This window comes from Staurois parvus, unplaced genomic scaffold (assembly GCF_062004578.1).
Source record: "Staurois parvus isolate SC_StPar_1 unplaced genomic scaffold, SC_StPar_1.0 ptg000006l, whole genome shotgun sequence".
Lineage (NCBI taxonomy): Eukaryota > Metazoa > Chordata > Amphibia > Anura > Ranidae > Staurois > Staurois parvus.
Genome location: NW_028317802.1, coordinates 10,620,635 through 10,642,130, shown reverse-complemented (window position 1 = coordinate 10,642,130; position 21,496 = coordinate 10,620,635). Strand labels below are relative to the sequence as shown.

General features: G+C 36.8%; 1 protein-coding gene across 34 annotated transcripts in view; it reads left to right on the top strand.

The window, feature by feature from the left end:
* The window catches only part of LOC149474329 (protocadherin gamma-A3-like), a 440,639-nt gene that overhangs the window by 268,709 nt on the left and 150,434 nt on the right, over nt 1-21,496 (top strand). The window contains exon 1 of one of the 34 annotated variants that reach the window (XM_089657524.1): nt 1,713-4,263. The exons of 31 other annotated variants lie outside the window; for them this stretch is intronic. In XM_089657524.1, coding sequence (XP_089513650.1) covers nt 1,825-4,263 — 2,439 coding nt within the window. In that variant the 5' untranslated portion in view covers nt 1,713-1,824. Of the gene's footprint in view, nt 1-1,712; nt 4,264-9,633; nt 12,190-15,827; nt 18,349-21,496 lie in introns of those variants that run through there. 2 more of the 34 variants (XM_089657395.1, XM_089657795.1) reach the window with 2 other exon arrangements.

Genomic DNA, 21,496 nt, shown 5'->3' with positions numbered 1-21,496 from the left:
AACAACTCTAGACTACCTAATGTTCATGGACACATAAGATAACATCAGTTGCTTCTGCAGGTAAAAACTAAACTCCTCTTGGAGCAATGTTATTTTAAGCCAGTGTGTATTGAGCCTAAAAGCTATCCATAGATAGTGCTGTATCAGTGCTGCCTCATTAGTAATACCTTATCTGGAATATGTAGTTCAAATTTGGGCACCAATTCACAAAAAGGACTTTGGGGAACTGGAGAAAAGAGAAGGGCAACAAAACCGATAAGAAGCATGGAGGAGATCAGCTATGAGGAAAGATTAGAGGAACTGAATTTATTCTCTCTTGAGAAGAGGAGATTAAAGGGGGATATGATCAACATGTATAAATACATCAGTGGTTCATATTGTGAACTCGGTGTAGAGTTATTCACCTTGAGGTCATCACAGAGGACAAGGGAGAACTCTTTACGTCTGGAGGAAAAGAGATTTTTTTCCCTGGCATGAGCAAATTGGTTCATGCTTTGCTGGGGTTTTTTTGCCTTCCTCTGGATCAATTGTGGGTTTAGGATTATAACTTTTTTTCTTTCAATGGTTGAACTGGATGGACTTTTGTCTTTTTTTCAGCCAGACTAACTATGCAACTTAATCAGCAGAGGGGCTAGTGATTCTTGTCAGTAGGTGGGGTGAGACAGGAGTAACTTTACTTAAGTACAAATTACTCGCAGAAAAAATGCCACTAAACAGTGTTCTGCTCAGAAGCACGTATGTAGCTTACTGATTTTAAAGTATATTAGATTACTACTGTTTAAATGTAAAATAATAGAAGTTATTTGGTTTTTACCCCTGCTATAATTACGTATTATATTAACTGTTAAACATGTACCTAATTGTACTAGCATACAATCTTATAGAATGTACACTGCAGTATACCTGATTTCTGGATAAAGTGTTAGTAGGAAAGTATACAAAAGTGTACTACGAAACTGAATCATGAATGAACTTAAACATACATGTAACACGGTTCAAGTTTGTCAGACTTACATAAAAGAAACAGATTTTAAAGCCTAACTCAAACCAAACTTTTTTTTTCTTACAGATAGAGTTTAGATTTTCTCCTAGGTTTAGATTACTGTTTGCATCCCCTTCAACTAGATTTAAGTCCCTCCCAAGTTAAATAATTGTATTTTTAATAGAGAAATACATTAACATCCTCTCCTAGTGACCACACAGAAAGTGAAGGAAAATGTCATCAGTGGGGACAAAGTCAGCAATACAAATCCCACTGTTCCCCACACTGTTAATAGCTAACAAAAAGCATTGGTTCAAGTTGTACTTCAATAAAAGTGCTTTGGAAATATATGGTTAATCTTCTACTGTTACCTTTACCTCCTACATAGCACTTGAGTTGAATTATTTGCAATCCAGACATTTAGATGATTTCTATAGCAGGCATCAACGTACAAAGACTTTATCTTTTTTTTTATTTTTATTGAATTAATTAGATAATTAAAAATCTAAATCAATCATATGTCATTTAAAATTATAACTTCCTGTCCTTAATGTTTTACCAATGAAAATACAAAAAAATCATAGATGAATAGTATTTCAGTGTTGCAGTTCCTCACTTACGCCTCAGAGCGCCGCTGTTTGACCAATAAGGAGAAGAATACGGAACTGGAGATCCACTGATATTTTCACCATTCACACACACTGCAGATCTGCATGAAGAGGCACAGCCATTTCTGGATTCTCTCTGAACAGGTTATATGTTTTATTATTTTCACTAAGATATACGTACTTTTTTCTCTCTGGATCACAAATGCTAAATATCCTAAAGGATACTTATGAAAGATGCTGAACATGGATGAGATGAAGCACCATTCACAGACATACAAAAGGATAACATGGCAAGTAATATTTTCCTTCTTATTTCCCTGGTTGTGTCATTCAGTCTCTGGTCAGATTCATTATTCCATTATAGAAGAAATGAGAAAAGACTCTCTGATAGCAAATATTGCAAAAGACATTGGGTTAGATATTAAACAGCTCTCATCAAGAAAGCTGCAAATTATATCACATATATCAGAGAAATATTTTTATGTGAATGTAGATAATGGAAATCTCTATGTGAAGGACAGGATAGACAGAGAGACATTGTGTGGGGCAGAAACTACCTGCTTCCTAGCCTTTGATGCTGTGGTTGAAAATCCTTTCAATATTTTTAAAGTGAAAATAGAAATTCAGGATATTAATGACAATCCTCCAGTGTTTTATCCTGAATCTTTCACCATAGAAGCTATTGAACTAACATCACCAGGAACAAGGTTTGCATTACACAATGCAGAAGATCTGGATATTGGTATTAATTCAGTACAGACATATAAACTCAATGACAATTCACATTTTACACTAAATCAGAAGATTAGCAGTGATGGATTTCAATCTCTTGAGCTTGTGTTAGAGAAATCACTGGATCAAGAATTACAAAATGTTCATGAACTGATTTTAACAGCTCTGGATGGAGGAAATCCTGTGAGATCTGGAACAGCTGTAATACGAATCATTGTTATTGATGTTAATGATAATTTTCCAATATTTTCCCAAGAGATATACAAAGTTAGTGTGAATGAGAATAGTGCAATAAATACTACAATAATCAATGTAAATGCAGTGGACAATGATGCTGGTACAAATGGACAAATCACTTATTTCTTCAGCAAAACTTCAGGAAATGTCCATCCCTCTGGCCTTTTCATCATTCATTCCAAAACTGGTGACATTAGCATCAACAAAAAGTTGGATTTTGAAGAAACAAGTAGCTATGAACTGTCTGTTCAAGCTAAAGATGGAGGAGGACTTGCTTCCCATTGTAAGATATTGATAGAGGTCACAGATGAAAATGACAATGCTCCAGAGATATTCATCAAATCCTCATCTTCACCCATTCCTGAGAATACTGAGCCTGGGTCAATGATAGGTCTAATCAGAGTCCATGACAAAGATTCAGGAGAAAACGGAGAAGTGGACTGTAAACTCACAGGAAAAATGCCTTTTAATTTAGTTTTGTCATCTAACAGTGTTTATACAATTGTTACAACAGGTCCTATGGATCGAGAGAAAGTGTCTAATTATAACATAATAATTTTAGCTACAGACAGAGGATCTCCTCCACTTTCCAGTCAGAAAACCATCAAACTGGAGATTTCAGATGTCAATGATAATCCCCCAATGTTTATGGAATCTATTTATGTTGCTTATGTACCAGAGAACAATTTACCAGGAGCCTCAATATACAGTGTACAGGCTTCCGATGATGATATTGGAGACAATGCTAAAATAATGTATTCTATTTCCAACACAAATACAGATCTTTCAATGTCTTCCTATTTTTCCCTTAATATAGAGACTGGAGTTATCTATGCCCAAAGATCATTTGATTATGAGCAGCACAAGGAGTTTGTAATAGAAGTAACAGCTAGGGACAATGGACACCCATCTCTCAGCAGCAACACAACATTAACTATCAAAGTCATAGATCAGAATGATAATGCACCAAAACTCCTATACCCATCTCCAGACATTGGAACATTAGCAGGATTTGAGATGGTCCCATTTGCTGCTGAGCCTAAATCATTAATAACAAAGGTGGTTGCAGTGGATGCAGACTCTGGACATAATGCTTGGCTCTCTTATCATTTTGTACAAGTTTCTGAACCATCTCACTTTTCCATTGATGAACATACAGGTGAAATTCGAACACAACGTGTTTTTCAAGAGAAGGATACACTGAATCACAAGGTTGTTGTGATGGTAAAGGACAATGGGATCCCATCACTCTCTGCTACAGTTACCATCACTCTTGTTGTTGCAGATAATTTCCATCAAGTAGTTCCTAAATTTATCAATCACTTTCCTGATGAAGATTCTCAATCCAGTTTGCAGCTGTACTTGGTAATTGCTCTAGCAGTAATATCTTTGCTATTTATTATAACAGTCATGTTGGCTGTTATATCTAAATGCAGAAAGTCTAAACCATTCCCAGTATATGGGCCCGTCTCTTCAAATTTATATCCTCAAGTTGACCCCAGGATGCTGTCTCAATATGCCAGTGGAACACTAACACTTCCCTACTCTTACAATGTTTGTGTGGCTTTGGATTCTGGAGAAAGTGACTTTACATACATGACAACGAATCCAAACGTCCCTGTGGATAATCTGATTGATGCTGAGGATTCAGGTCTTGGAAATGAAGGTTTAAAGGAGGCTTTGCCAACCAACAGTCAAATCCAGGTGAGTTTTTGAACACTGTTCATGTGTCTCCCCAAGGAAACTTACACTTTAAAATACTTTAGATAAATTGAAATATATCTATACATTTTTTCTAAGTAATAAAAATGAAGCATATGTGACCTGGCTAATATATTTTAGTTTGGTCCAAAGCAGAAGGTGGGGGCTGGTTATTATGTGTGTGAATTGGCACTTGAAATCATTTGGATTACTGCACAGCTGGGTATGGGAAAGAACATTTAAGACTAGGATGATTCAAGACGCTCTTTACACGTATGTATTTGAGTAGAAAAGTTGGTTTCTCCATACACTACAAGAATTTTGGCTTCTGAGGAAATGTCAGTCTTGTTTTGATGGAACTACAGTATATCATCATTAATTTTTTATGTTTACAATACATTTGGATGTTTTTGCATGTTTGTATTTATTCTATTCATTTATTTGCAAAAAATCACTGATTAATTGATCCTCATGGATTAAATGTCACTTGAATGATGACTTTATATTTATATTTGATGTATGACATTTTTTAATGTATTTATTAGTCAGGCACTTTAGTCATAAGTTGCTAGTATGGGGTTTATTTTAAGCTCTGCACCACATTTTGCTTTTTCTTCACATGCTACCGAAATTGATTCTATACTTTTGAATAGAGCGGGAATGGTTAAAACCTTTGTGTGTCCCGTTTTCTTTTCCCTGGGATGACTTACGTCTGATTCTTTGCCTATGTATTACTATGTATCTTTTTGTTTGCTGTATGTGTATTACCTCCTATTGTATTTCCGACTGATACCTTGTATTACCTGTACCTATTGTATGCTCTGAGTTTGTTTATTAATGCCCTCGATCCCCTCATGTTTTGCATTGTATTGGTATTGTTCTGTCACATGTTCTGTCCCCCTTTGTAATGTACAGCGCTGAGCGAACTATTGGCGCTTTATAAATACTGTATAATAATAATAATAATAATTAATAAACTTTATGGGAAAAAAAAAAAACCTTTGTGTGGTCAGGTGACCATTGTCACCGAAAGACAGTACAGGGGAGTCCAAAATTTCAAGCTGCCAATGGAATAAGGCAAAAAGGGACATCTTGTTCTTAGAACTGTCAAAGAAAAATTACTTGAACTGTAAGGGAGAAGATCACAACACCATCACATGACTGAATTATGCACTGGTGAGGTGAGTATATGGAGGTGTGAGGTAGGAGTGTGAGGTGTTAATGCATTGTAGAGACACTGTCACTTTGCCCTGCTTGGGTAATATGACAGTGTCTCTTTAACTACAGAGGATTTTGTGGCATGATGAAAAATTTAGCTCAGCAGCTGTAATGTTTATATTTCTATGATACTTCTATGGCTATTGACTAAGATGAGGCGGTACAGTGCAGGCTTCACTTGCAACCACTATAACGTCCCTGCTTTAAAGTGGCTGTAAAGGCTGAAGGTAAAAATCCTTCTGTGTGCAGGAGCCCCCCCAATACTTACCTGAGCTCCATCGTGATCCAGTAATGTGCACGAGGCCCTCAGCTCTCTGGGGACTCTCCCCACTCAATGGCTGGAACAATGGTCAATCACCGCCAGTGAGCCAATGAGAAGAAAGAGGGGGTGAGTAGAGCCATGACTCTGTGTGTGAATGGACTCACAGAGCAGCAGCTCGAGAGAGAACCTGGGGACCCTCTGCAGAAGGGAGGGGCCAGGAGCGCCCACGGAGGACCCAAGAAGAGGAGGATTGGGGCTGCTCTGTGTGAAACCACTGCACAGAGTAGATAGGTATAACATGATTACTATTTTACAAAATTGCCTTTAATATCACTAAGAATCAGCGGTTTGGCTTTTTATCCCTTGACCTTCAAAATGAACCCTGATATTTTGCAGGGACAAGTGTTTTCATTTTGTTACACACATTGATATGTTGATTTACAGAAATTGCCTAAGTGAATAAAAGGCAAGTACGAAATGTAATGCAGACTGTAGCACTGATTGTATTTGTAGGTATTTTATTGTTTTTTGTAAGAAATTTAAATACTTCCCAGGACCTATGCTAACTGTTAGCACAGCTATACATTTACGCAGGAGTCATGGATTCAAACAACCTGTTGTTGCCCCCTGCTTACAATGAAGGCAGAATAGATGGATAACCTTTACCCCCCTTTTTTTTTCTCTTCAAGTCATCATTTTCAGCATGTGCTTGTTTAGCGGGCTCTGGTTTGAATCCCTTGCATCATTGATGTAATGTGTATTTCTGATGAGATGTTCAAATTTTATGAACTGTGTCCAAGATATGTCTTAGGTTATTAACATAAGCCCAATTCACAATTCATGCCTAAACAGGCAGCCTTGAACGTTTTTTGTTTTTCTTTTTTGGTTAATTTTTCATTTCTGAGATTTAGTTTTATTCCTTTTCTCGTGCTGTAAAATAAAAAAAAAATTCAATAAATACAGAGTGCAAAAAAAAAAGACAATAAAAAAAGAAATACTTACAGTATAGCTTTTTCCAACCAACAAATCTAATTTAGTGATTGGTAACTGTATTCAGGTGTAATTTTATTAATTCATTTTTGTGGTTACAAATAATAAATATTTGCATATGGTATGTGTGTGGTAGAGTGACAGCAGTGCAGAAGCACATATCTCAATGCACTGCGCTGTTTACTTTTTGTTTTTCATTAAAGAACTTGATCGAAATGTCACCAAGTAACATCCCATTAAATTATATTGTCCACAGCATGGTGCAAGGTGATGGATTACTGCATATAGTACTTTATTTTAGTGCATACTACCGCAATACAGTGCAGCTGGTGTGAATGGAGACTGCGGTTATGAGATTTAGTTTTTTCAACTTTTTTCATATTTAAAATTTGTTACAAGCCAGTGTTTTATTACCCCTGGTAGCATGTTTGGTAGTATTGCTGTCTATCTATCTATCTATCTATCTATCTGTTCATGAAAATATTTTAAAATGCTGTCTTATCTCCAGCTAAGTCACAATAATAGATAAACACAGTCAGTTTAAATACTTTAAGCAATAACTATCACCAAAAGTGTACTTTAGCTACTGATCAAACTTGCACAATGGTTAGGAGTACATCAGCATTATGGTTGCCCTCAAAGGGTTTGTTGTATCTGTAAGACTAGATGTCCAGAGCCCCCCCACCATCAGAAGTCAAGAGTCCCCCACCCTAACTTACATCACAGTGCACCCTCCTACCCTACACTTTTGCCAGAAAGAACCTTGGGGCAGAGCTGGGAAGCAGGATGTGCAGTATCTAAAGAAGGACCAGAGGAGGGCTGGAGTCAGCTGCCAGAGTCTGCTGAATGCTGAGACCAGGGGAGACGGACACGAGGGTGTGCTGCTGTTGCATGGAGAAGCATGGTATCTGGTGGCGGAGTTCTGTCTTTCTCTCTGCTGCTGACTGCTGAGACAAGGTGGGAAAAGAGATGAGGGTGGTGCTGCAGTTGCACATCAAAAGGCCTAGCGGGCCAGATTTGACCCGCGGGCCTTGTGTTTGACACATGTAATGTAAATCATTGCTCCTTAAAACTGTTTCAGTAAAGTGTGCGGTTCTAGAATTTTGTATAGAACAGCTCTCTTCAGGTTATGCAAAAGCATCTCAGTGGGGTCGAGGTCTGGGTTCTAATATGGTTTTTCTAAATACACATTTTCTTATGTGGTACATCCAGGTGACCTTTTGCATGCAGCAGAATTTTCTGAAGAGCAGTGATTTATTTCATGGCGTCCTTTCATACATACTATTCTTGTTTAGTGGATTCACATGGTAGTGATTTGATTTAGCAAGTTGATGAGATTTTCTGAAGGAAGACAGTAGTAGGCAAACGGAGTCATGGTTTCTCCACCATATTTGAAAGCAAATTTCCTGTTGTATTAGCAATAGGGTGAAGGTGTATCTAAAAAGATATTGTGTTGGGAAAACAAAGTATGCTTTGTATTTTTTTTTTGTGTTTATTTCTTACTCTGCAGAGCACTGTAGGAGCTGATTCTCCAATGTGCGGTGCGGATTGAAGCTCAGGTTTCACAGCTAATTGATACAGTAGTTATTCACAGGTTCAAGTCAATAGCCTGTAGTCCGCACCTGATTATGAGATAACGAGCTAAAAAAAGTAGAAAAAAAAGTATTAATTGAAACTGCATGAATAAACTACTACATACATGTAGCAAAGCTTAGATTTGGCAGACTTAAAAATGGAAACCAGTTTTAAAGCTTCACTCCAGCCTAAACATTCTTAAAGTTCAGAAAGCTTAGGCCTCTGCCAGGTTTGTATTACTGTCTTGGTTTTTAAACAGCATATAAAAGGAATCTTCTCAACTGGGACACATAAATCAAGGGCAACCTGACAAGCAGATATAGCTATTCTTAAATTTGAAGTGGTTGTAAACTTCTGACATGAAAATTGAACAAAGCATATCCTTCTACAGTGCGTGCTTGCCTCAATTAAAGGCAGTTAGTGTGACATCTGTGTGATGTCTAGTTCCTCTGCTGTGTCACTGTGTACAGGATTTCCCCACTCTAAACAACCATGGGTGATGCAGGAGGGGGCCTCCAGCACACAGTCTATGATTGACAGCCTCAGCTGTGCATGTTTCCCTATGAGACCGTGTATCCATTCCCTCCACTCAGTTCTCAGATTACACTCTCCTCTCTGGACTGTGCAATGTGTGACATCAGATCCTTGCCTCCTGCCTCTGGAAGACCAGATAACCTGTGCACATTCTGGACTTTGAATAGTTGTAGGAGAGAGGGCTACAGATAATGTAGGGGGTATCACATGGGGCTAGTCAACTCACTGGGTAAGGATTTACAATCACTTTAATAAAGGTGATTTTATTTTATTTTGTGTCCCTTTTAGATAACTTCATTATAATCCTCTCCTAGTGACCACACAGAAAGTGAAGTAAAATGTCCCCAATAGTGACAAATGCAACAATAAAAATCTCACTTTGCCGCACTCTGTTGAAAGCTAATAACCACATTTTTGGGTGGAGTGTGGCTTCAACAAAAGTGCTTTTCAAATGTATGGGTAATATTTTACAGTTATCTATACCATATTTGAGTTGTTCACATTTCAGCTCTTCAGATATTTATTTTTATCAGACATAATCATAAAAATGTATTCCTTTTACGTACTGTAAACCTTAATATACAATCATATTTTACAAAACTGAATAAAACATATTGAATTTTGAAATATACCTGCCTATAATTGACATAATACCAATAGCATTTTAAACGTAAAAACATTTAGTGTTGCAGTTCCTCACTTACACCTCAGAGCGCCGCTGTTTGACCAATAAGGAGAAGAATACAGAACTGGAGATCCACTGGTATTTTCATCATTCACACACACTGCAGATCTGCATGAAGAGGCACAGCCATTTCTGGATTCTCATTCAACAAGACTGCTTTCACTAATTTTTTTTCTCTCTGTGGATTACAAATGCTAAATAACCTAAAGGACATTTTTGGAAGATGCTGAACATGGATGAGATGAAACACCATTCACAGACATACAAAGGAATAACATGGCAAGTAATATTTTCCTTCTTATTTTCCTGGCTGTGTCATTCAGTCTCTGGTCAGATTCAGTATTCCATTGTTGAAGAAATGAGAAAAGACTCTCTGATAGCAAATATTGCAAAAGACCTTGGATTAGATATTAAACAGATTTCATCAAGAAATCTTCAAATTATTTCACATATATCAGATAAATACTTGTATGTGAATGCAGGTAATGGAAATCTCTATGTGAAGGACAGGATAGATAGAGAGACATTGTGTGGGGCAGCAGTTACCTGCTCTCTAACCTTTGATGCTGTGGTTGAAAATCCTTTTAATATTTTTAAAGTGAAAGTAGAAATTCAGGATATTAATGACAATCCTCCAGTGTTTTATCCTGAGACCTTCACTATAGAAACTATTGAACTAACATCACCAGGAACAAGATTTGCTTTACAAAATGCAGAAGATCTGGATATTGGTATTAATTCAGTACAGACATATAAACTGAATGACAATTCACATTTTACACTGAGTCAGAAAATTAGCAGTGATGGATTTCAATCTCTTGAGCTTGTGTTAGACAAAGCACTGGATCAAGAATTACAAAATGTTCATGAACTGATTTTAATAGCTCTGGATGGAGGAAATCCTGTGAGATCTGGAACAGCTGTAATACGAATTATTGTTATTGATGCTAATGATAATTTTCCAATATTTTCACATAAGGTATACAAAGTTAGTGTGAATGAGAATAGTGCAGTAAATACTACTATAATCAATGTAAATGCTACAGACAAAGATGCTGGTACAAATGGACAAATCACTTATTCCTTCAGCAGAACATCAGGAAATGTCCATCCTTCTGGTGTTTTTAGTATTCATCCCACAAGTGGTGACATTAAAATTAAGAAAAGGTTAGATTTTGAGGAGACAATGAGCTATGAACTGTCTGTTCAGGCAAAGGATGGAGGAGGACTTGTTTCCCATTGTAAGGTTTTGATAGAAGTGATAGATGAGAATGACAATGCTCCAGAGATATTCATCTCTTCAATATTTTCCCCTATTCCTGAAAATTCTACTTCTGGAAAAATGATAGCTTTAATCAGAGTCCATGATAAAGATTCAGGAGTAAATGGAGAAGTGGACTGTAAGCTCACAGGGGAAGCACCTTTTAATTTAGTTTTGTCTTCTAACAGTGTGTATACAATTGTGACAACAGGTCCTATGGATCGAGAGAAAGTGTCTAATTATACCATAACAATTGTAGCTACAGACAGAGGATCTCCTCAACATTCCACTTATAAAACCATCAAACTGGAAATTTCAGATATTAATGATAATCCCCCACTGTTTGTGCAATCTACTTATGTTGCTTTTGTTCCAGAGAACACTTTACCAGGAGCCTCAATATATTGTATACAAGCTTACGATCCTGATATTGGAGACAATGCTAAAATCAATTATTCAATTTCTAACAAAAATACAGAAGATCTTCATATGCCTTCCTATGTATCTCTCAATATAGAGACTGGAGTTATCTACGCCCAAAGATCATTTGATTATGAGCAGCACAAGGAGTTTGTAATAGAAGTAACAGCTAAGGATAATGGACACCCATCTCTGAGCAGCAACACAACATTAACTATCAAAGTAATAGATCAGAATGATAATTCACCAAAACTCCTATACCCATCTCCAGACATTGGAGCATTGATGGGGTTTGAGATGGTCCCTTTTGCTGCTGAGCCTGGATCATTAATAACAAAGGTGGTTGCAGTGGATGCAGACTCTGGACATAATGCTTGGCTCTCTTATCATTTTATACAAGAATCTGAACCATCTTACTTCACCATTGATGAACATACAGGAGAAATTCGAACACAACATGTTTTTCAAGAGAAGGACATACTGAATCACAAGGTTGTGGTGATGGTAAAGGACAATGGGATCCCAACTCTCTCTGCCACAGTTACCATCACACTAGTTGTTGCAGATAATTTCCAACAAGTAGTCCCTAAATTTATCAATCGCTTCCCTGATGAAGAGTCTCAATCCAATTTGCAGCTGTACTTAGTAATTGCTCTAGCAGTAATATCTTTGCTGTTTATCATAACAGTCATGTTGGCTGTTATATCTAAATGCAGGAAGTCTAAACCATTCCCAGTATATGGGCCCGTCAGTTCAAATTTATATCCTCAAGTTGACCCCAGGATACTGTCTCAATATGCCAGTGGAACGCTAACACTTCCCTACTCTTACAATGTTTGTGTGGCTTTGGATTCTGGAGAAAGTGACTTTACATACATGACAACGAATCCAAATGTCCCTGTGGATAATCTGATTGATGCTGGTGATTCAGGTTTTGGAAATGAAAGTTTAAAGGAGGGTTTGCCAACCAAAGGCCAAAATCAGGTGGGTTTTTGAAAACGATAAGCACTGTCCGTGTGTCTTTTTCCTTTCCTTACATTTTATAACACTCTAGAAAAATTGTGAAAAATCTATATTTAGTCTGACTTCTCATATTTTGAATAGGTGATCTAACAAAGTATCTGGTGTAAGAAAAAATCATTGTAATTACTAAAGACTGGAAAAATAAAGGTTTATTGTGGATTAAGGGGGAAAAGAGAGGATTTTTGAAGAAAATGTGGGGCCTAACACAAGTAAAATTTAAATCTTAAAGTGTTTCTCCAGCCAAAATTGAAAATAATTATGTACATACTTAATTTCTTTGCTATTTGACAATTACCTGTTTATCCGTTTCATTCTGGAACATCCAGTGTTGGTTCAACAAGGCTTTTTTATTTCCAAGCAAATGTATAGGGCCCTAGTGTTGTCAGCACCCTAAGCTTTCACAAATAATTTCAATAAGATGGAGCACAATGGAAGCTTCCTCCTGCTTGGGCAATATAACAGAAACTATTTAACCATAGGGAAACATGTAGCATGATGAAAGGCTTAATGCAGCAAATGTAATGTTCATATCCCTATGAGAATTCTATGATTATTGCTTAAAGTGCAAGCTCACTTTCTCAGTCAATGTTGATTCTTTTTAATCTTTATGCTGCTAGTATTAGTAAATAGATAGGGAAGTATATTATATTTACTTGTTTTAAATTTTTTTTACATTTCTTCAGTTACTTCCTGGTTTTCATGGCTAGGCAAATTATGTTATACATCTCAGGTGTTTTCAGGAGGGGAGGAGGAGTTTTCTCAGCTAACCGCACCCTCCTGCCTGCATGCCGGAGGGAAGAGCAAATGGATTCCAGGAAGTAAATGCTATAGGAATCATCTGCCCTTACTTAAGATGTCCACAGCCAGAAGTGGTTTTCAAAGTGATTTCTCAGCAAAATAAAGCATGGAGATATGGATGGGGGGGGGGGGGTTGCTTTGAATATTACAAATTAATGAAATAGTGTTTTTGATTTGTGGTGCTCAGATGCAGTGTAGTTCCGCTTTAAAGTGAAGAACTGCAGTACGGACTTCACCTCCCTTTTTGTGGAGTAAATGTACAGGGGTTGGAGGCTTACCCTCTGTTTTAAGAACCATGGGTTTAGATTTTTAACCCAAGTCCTTCAAAATGGGCCCAGGACATTTGCAGGGGAAATTGTTTTCATTCTGATATGTTAATTTACTGAAATTGTCTAAGTGAATTTCAGGAAGGTATTAAATGTAGTCCAGACTGTAGCAGTTGATATAGGTATTTTGTTGATTTTGGTAAGAGAAAGAAATATTTTCTACTTCTCCTGACCAGTAAATATAGTTTAGTAACTTCTAATTGTATTTAGGTGTAATTTTATTTTTTTTTGAGTGGTTACAAATACTAATCTATCTATCTATCTATCTATCTATCTATCTATCTATCTATCTATCTATCGTATTTAGTAGCTTGTAGAACTTTTTTTACCTGCAATAATTCTACCAAAAGTGTCATTTAGGTACTGATCAGACCTTCACAATGGTTAGAGTGCATTTAAATCATTCCTTCTTGAAAATCGTTTCAGTAAATTGTGCAATTCCTGGATTTCTTGCAGAACAGTTCTGGTTATACAAAAGTATGTCAATGGGGTTGAGATCTTGACTCTAATATGGTCTTTCCAAATACACGTTCTTTTGTTGTATATCCAGGTGAAATTTTGCAAGCAGAAGAATTTTCTGAAGAGCAGCAATTTATTTCATGGTGCCTTTCCAGAAAACAAAATTTTATTTAGCAGGTTCACATGGTGGACATTTGATTTAATAAAGTAATGAGATTGTCTGAAGCAATATATAACTTTAGAAAGTAGTAGGCAAATAGTGCAATGCTTTGTCCACCATACAGGAAAGCATATTTCCATTTCTATAAGCAAGAAGGTGAAAGTATATCTGATAAAGTATTGTTTGGTAAAATAAAAGTATGCGCTGTATCTCTTTTATTTATTGCTTGCTTTGCAGAGCACAGTTAGTAAGACTTTAGGCAATGGCCATTAGGAGATACCATATGTGACAGATCCAACAGGGACAGGAGCTTTTGGAGGGGACTGCAGGCTAGCCTCTTGCCTACTGATCATGGCCCTGGTGTCAGAGGGGGCTCTATTCTTTGGTGTGTGCTTGGGGGGAACTTTGAAGCAGTTTACTTTGGATACAAGTCCACGTCTCCCCCAAAACACAGAGACTCTGAGAACTGGAGGACCAGGATACAGATTTGGGGTCTTTTTGCCCAAACCAGCATTGACTGCTTCAACCCCCCCTTCCTAGTCTCAGAGACAGTAAGAAAATGTTAATATACTCAGCTCAAAGCAAACCTGATGTGAAAACTCTTGTTTTAATTTGTTATGTGTCTTTCTGCAATTGTGCCTCCTAGGTGTGCATTCCATTGTTAATTGAGTTAATTGAGTCACCTATTGTTTGTCTGTTGACAATTCCTCTTGGAGGCTCCTGCATGGTGAAATTATTCTGATTTGTGTTTAATGTTCCTGTGGGCACTGCCCCTATTTCTGGAGTGTATGAAAAACCTGTTTGGCATCTAAGCTAGTGATGCCTAGTCTTGGATGCAATGCCCGGCTATAATGCCTTGATCCTGTATCCCAGTGGCGAGGAAGCAGTTCTCTGACGGAATTACCCAATGGGGGTGACGGGCAGTCTGTCACAGTTGGTTTCAAAGTACTAATAGAAGTTATTTGTTTTTAACCCCTGATTTAATTTCCTATTATACATGCTGTTAAACAAGTACATAGTTGTACTAGAATACAATCCTCTAGGCTGTATATTGTAGTATACCTGATTGTTGAATAAAGAGTTAATGGGAAAGTGGAAAAAAAGTGAAAAACGAAACCGTATCATTAATGAATTCAAGCATACATGTAATTAGGCTGTAGTTTTGTCAGACTTCAAAAAGAAACATATTTTAAAGCCTAACTCAAGCCAACCATTTTTTACACAGTTTAGAAACTCTGCAAAGTTTTAATTACTGTTTTTGTTCCATTTAGGTAGCTTTAGCCCCTAAGTAAAGTGATTTTATTTTTGATAGAGGAATACATTATACGTCCTCTCATAATGGCCACACAGGAAGTGAAAAAAATGGGGACAAAGACAGCAGTACAAAAATCCCACCTCCCCTCACACTATAAAAGCCCCAAAAGCTAACAAAAAGGTTTGTTTGGAGTTGAGCTTTAATAAAAGTGCTTTTGAAATACATGAATAGTATTCTACTGTTACCTTTAGGTGAGTTGTTCACAATTAATCCCTTTAGATGATTTCTATAGCAGACATAAACATAAAAAGAATTTATGCATGCCACATTTATAATTTTTTTTATCAAAATATATTGCCTTAATATAGAATTTTGAATTATAACTGTCTGTAATGGACATTGTACCATTGAAAACACTAAAAAAAGCATAGATTTAATAGTATTTCAGTGTTGCAGTTCCTCACTTACACCTCAGAGCGCCGCTGTTTGACCAATAAGGAGTAGAGTACAGAACTGGAGATCCACTGGTATTTTCATCATTCACACACACTGCAGATCTGCATGAAGAGGCACAGCCATTTCTGGATTCTCTCTGAACAGCTTACATATTTTATTATTTTTACTAAAAATACATACATTCTTCACTCTGGATTACAAATGCTAAATATCCTAAAGGACACTTTTGGAAGATGCTGAACATGGGTAACCATTCACAGACATACAAAGGGATCAGATGGCAAGTAATATTTTCCTTCTTATTTTCCTGGCTGTGTCATTCAGTCTCTGCTCAGATTCATTATTCCATTGCAGAAGAAATGAGAAAAGACTCTCTGATAGCAAATATTGCAAATGACATTGGGTTAGATATTAAGCAGCTCTCATCAAGAAAGCTGCAAATTATATCACATATATCAGAGAAATATTTTTATGTGAATGTAGATAATGGAAATCTCTATGTGAAGGACAGGATAGACAGAGAGACATTGTGTGGGACAGAAGCTACCTGCTTCCTAACCTTTGATGCTGTGCTTGAAAATCCAATTAATGTTTTTAAAGTGAAAATAGAAATTCAGGACATAAATGACAATTCTCCAGTGTTTTATCCTGAGACTTTCACTATAGAAACAATTGAACTAACATCACCAGGAACAATGTTTACTTTACAAAATGCAGAAGATCTGGATATTGGTATTAATTCAGTACAGACATATAAACTCAATGACAATTCACATTTTACACTAAATCAGAAGATTAGCAGTGATGGATTTCAATCTCTTGAGCTTGTTTTAGAGAAATCACTGGATCAAGAATTACAAAATGTTCATGAACTGATTTTAACAGCTCTGGATGGAGGAAATCCTGTGAGATCTGGAACAGCTGTGATAAGAATCATTGTTACTGATGTTAATGATAATTTTCCAATATTTTCTCATAAGGTGTACAAAGTTAGTGTGAATGAGAACAGTGCAGTAAATACTACTATAATCAATGTAAATGCTACAGACAAAGATGCTGGTACAAATGGACAAATCACTTATTCCTTCAGCAAAACATCAGGAAATGTCCATCCTTCTGGTCTTTTCAGTATTGAATCTAAAAGTGGTGATATTAAAATAAACAGAAAGTTAGATTTTGAAGAAACAAGAAATTATGAACTATCTGTTCAAGCTAAGGATGGAGGAGGACTTGTCTCCCATTCTAAGGTATTAATAGATGTCATAGATGAGAATGACAATGCTCCAGAGATATCCATCAAATCTTTATCTTCACCCATTCCTGAGGATTCTTCACCTGGAACAGTGATAGCTCTAATCAGAATCCATGATAAAGATTCAGAAGAAAATGGAGAAGTGGACTGTAAGCTCACAGAAGAAATACCTTTTAATCTACTTTTGTCATCTGACAGTTTTTATACAATTGTGACCACAAGTTCTATGGATCGAGAGAAAGTGTCTAATTATAACATAACAATTGTAGCAACTGATAGAGGGTCTCCTCAACTTTCCACTTATAAAACCATTAAACTGGAAATTTCAGATGTTAATGATAGTCCCCCACTGTTTGTGCAATCTATTTATGTTGCTTATGTACCAGAGAACAATTTACCAGGAGCCTCAATATACAGTATACAGGCTTCTGACGAGGATACTGGAGACAATGCTAAAATTATTTATTCCATTTCAAACAAAAATACAGATGGTCTTTCTATGTCCTCCTATTTTTCTCTTAATATAGAGACTGGCGTTATCTATGCCCAGAGGTCATTTGATTATGAGCAGCACAAGGAATTTGTGATAGAAGTAACAGCTAGGGACAATGGACACCCATCTCTGAGCAGCAACACAACAATAACCATCAAAGTAATAGATCAGAACGATAATGCACCAAAGCTCCTATACCCATCTCCAGAGAGTGGAGCATCGATGGGGTTTGAGATGGTCCCTTTTGCTGCTGAGCCTGGATCATTAATAACAAAGGTGGTTGCAGTGGATGCAGACTCTGGACATAATGCTTGGCTCTCTTATCATTTTATACAAGAATCCGAACCATCTTACTTCACAATTGATAAACATACAGGTCAAATTCGAACACAACATGTTTTTCAAGAGAAGGATACACTGAATCACAAGGTTGTGGTGATGGTAAAGGACAATGGGATCCCATCTCTCTCTTCTACAGTTACCATCACTCTTGTTGTTGCAGATAATTTCCAACAAGTAGTCCCTAAATTTATCAATCACTTCCCTGATGAAGATTCTCAATCTAGCCTGCAGCTGTACTTGGTAATTGCTCTAGCAGTAATATCTTTGCTATTTATTATAACAGTCATGCTGGCTGTTATCTCTAAATGCAGAAAGTCTAAACCATTCCCAGTATATGGGCCCGTCAGTTCAAATTTATATCCTCAAGTTGACCCCAGGATGCTGTCTCAATATGCCAGTGGAACACTAACACTTCCCTACTCTTACAATGTATGTGTGGCTTTGGATCCTGGGGAAAGTGACTTTACATACATGACAACAAATCAAAATGTCCATGTGGATAATCTTATTGATGCTGATGATTCTTATCTTGGAAATGAAAGTTTAAAGGAGGCTTTGCCACCCAGCAGTCAAATCCAGGTAAACCAGTGTTTGCAGTACATTTAAGAGACGCCAATACATTTTTCATCTTATGTAATATGTAATTCTTTTTAAAAGAAAACAGTCATGAAAGGCTGCCTATACTTGACTACTGAAATGCTTGTTGTCTTACGGTGATGCCAATCCTCTGGCTTCAGTACATCCAAAATCCACTAACTCAATTCAGAGTGGATAAATGGATAGACTCCAGGCCTGTACTTTTTTGTTTTCAGAAGAAGTTTACCAGTGGTAGCGTATGTGTTTTATGACAGGTTTTCTTTAAAGTTTCACAAGACTTGATGATGAAACAGACCACAGATCTTCCACAGCTGTTTAATTTTAAGATGTAAAATCATGCTGTACAACACCATGATCATTATTCACTTATGACAGAGTCTTTTCAAATGAGTGGATATTCAAATTTTTCCTCACTCAGCCTTTACTCTATTCAGCAGGCTTTCCTAACATGTTTACCCCTGAGGAAACTTTGAAAACTTTTTGAGGTCTTGGTGAACCCATGAAATATTTCTCTAATCTATAGCTCACGGCATGCTAGTGTGATCAGTCAGCTGTAGATATATTGATAACTAAAAATAGATAGTAACATATACCTCTTTCATGAGAACTTGGACCTGTTGGGGTTTTTTTGGCTGCATAATACACAAAATCTAGTAAAATATAAAATAGAACAGTATACTAAATCATTAAGAAAATGACATAAAATGTTGAATTTAGTAGCAACACTAAGGGGCCTATTTACCAAAATAATGCAGTGTGAATGTCTCAGCATTTGCCCAGCTATTGCAAATCATCCCTGTAAGGTATTTAATACATAATTCCATATGATCTTTAGCTCTGTTTAGTGGTCATAATGCAGTTTTGACTTGATTAAGGTATATCAGGTAAAAACCCCTTGGCTACTAAATTAATCTGACGACCACAGGAAATAAACATATTAGACAAATTACAGTGATTATGTGTGATGACTGTTTGAATGCCGAGATGATCACACAACAGTATTGTTATAAACAGAACTTAAACAGTTCACTGCGCTCAGTGGCAACACTAAAGCCGGCCATAGATGGATCAAATCTTGGCTGATTCAGCAGGACCGGTCGAGATTGGATATATCTATGAGCAGGCTGGTTGTACTGAAGTCGATACATTGATTGACTTCAGTACAATCAACCTGTCAGATTTTTCAGATGTGATTACTGCCGGCAGCTATTGCCACTAGCAGCAATCATTGTGTATTTCCAGCAAGGAAGGCTCACCATCAACATACCACAGTAGCTCCACGGGAGAGATTCCCCCATCAGCACAGTCAGTGGTTGAAAGAAAGAAAATGTAATAATCTATGCCCTGCCTAACGTTACATTGGTACTCAGTGATAAAACTAACTTTGCTTTGGTGAACAAAGGCAAAACTATAATTTGCATTGTTCACAACTTTACATTTCAATTGGTGTTTAGTGCAAACTAGTGTTAATTTCATTGATGAAAATATTTTCGGCATAGTTTTCACAGCATGTTTTCAGTGACAAAAACTAAATGAAAATCAATTCCAATTTTCATCAATTGACGAAAACTATGACAAAAATTAATTCTAATTTTCACCAACAAATGAATGCGGAACAAAAATGTGAGGGAGGAACGTTTTACCGTCCTGTACTTCCATTTTCCTTGACCCTCTGCCTGTCTATTAAAGCCCCAGCCCCCTGAATCTATTGGCAAGATGTATTGGCTGAGAGACACAAGCTCCCTCTGTCTGCTTGCCTCCTGCCTTGGAGTTCTGGAACAATGCCTTGCAAACCACCGAAGAGGAACTCCTCCTTTGGATTTGTTTGTGTCTGTCTGGATGTGATGTGGTGAGAAATTCTAAAGAAATGCTTAAATAATGCATTACAATTTACTATTCGATTTTAGTTGACTAAAATGTACTGGAGATTTTAGTCAAATAAAATACATCTATAACTAAAATGGCATTTTAATCAAAAGACTACTAACACTAAATCAAAATATGACATCAAAATTAACACTGGTGCAAACCTCTAATTCTGCCTTGGTGTTTAGTGCAGAACTCACTTGATGTTTAGTGCAAAATTCAATTCACAGTGGTGTTTAGAGCAAAATTTGCCTAGTAGTATTTAGTAATTGCATTGGTGTTAAGCTATTTCATTAGTGTTTAGTGTAATAAAGCCTTAATTTCCATCTCATAAATATTACTTTAGAGAAATGAGCTGCTCTGCCCATTCGTCAGTGGTGCCTTACAATGGTGACGTCAGATTGTTTTTTAGTAAAGACTTAATTTAGACCATAGAAATAGTGAAATGAATATCAGACCAAAAATGGATTAAAGAGTCCAACTGTAATTGTTGTTACCAACAATAAGTAATATCAGAACAGGCAAAGCGTTTCAGGAGCAGCGCTACTCCCCCTTCATCAGGGCTCTACTAGAACTGGTATTACGTTGCTGAGCAGTGTCAGACTGTGTAAATGACTTTCATACATTTTAGTCTTGCATGCCTTTTTGTATTTCTATGGTTTGAGATACTGTCAGGTACCCATTAATGGAAGCCTTGCTGTGTAGGAACCACCTAAGCAGATCTATAGAGCTTGAAGCTTTCTGATTGGACATAATAGTTTGAAAGTTTTCAGTGCCACTTAATATGTGTTGTTCTGAAATGCAAAAGTTTAGTTCACACCATTGGATTGTCCAGAATCTACAGAGTGATTGCCAATGTTTAAAGCTGAACTTCAGGCAGATATAAATAACACAAATTAATTCAGGTCTATAGTCATTAATACATTGTGAAATGTTTAAATGAAATGGTGTAAGTATCTAAATTTTACTTGGTATCAGCATTATTATTATTATACAGGATTTATATAGCGCCAACAGTTTGACCAGTGCTTTACAAAATGAAGGTAGACATTACAGTTACAATACAATTTGGTACAAGAGGAAACAGAGGGCCTGCTCATTAGAGCTTACAATCTAGCATCCTGCTGTTTCTGTACAGCCAGGTCTGCTGAAGTGCTCATGCACCAAGAAATAGAAAGCTGATAGATGGAGAGAGCTTAGGAACAGAAATATGAGCTCAATCGTCTGCTGCTTCTCTTTTTAATAGCCAGTCACAGGCTGGGGT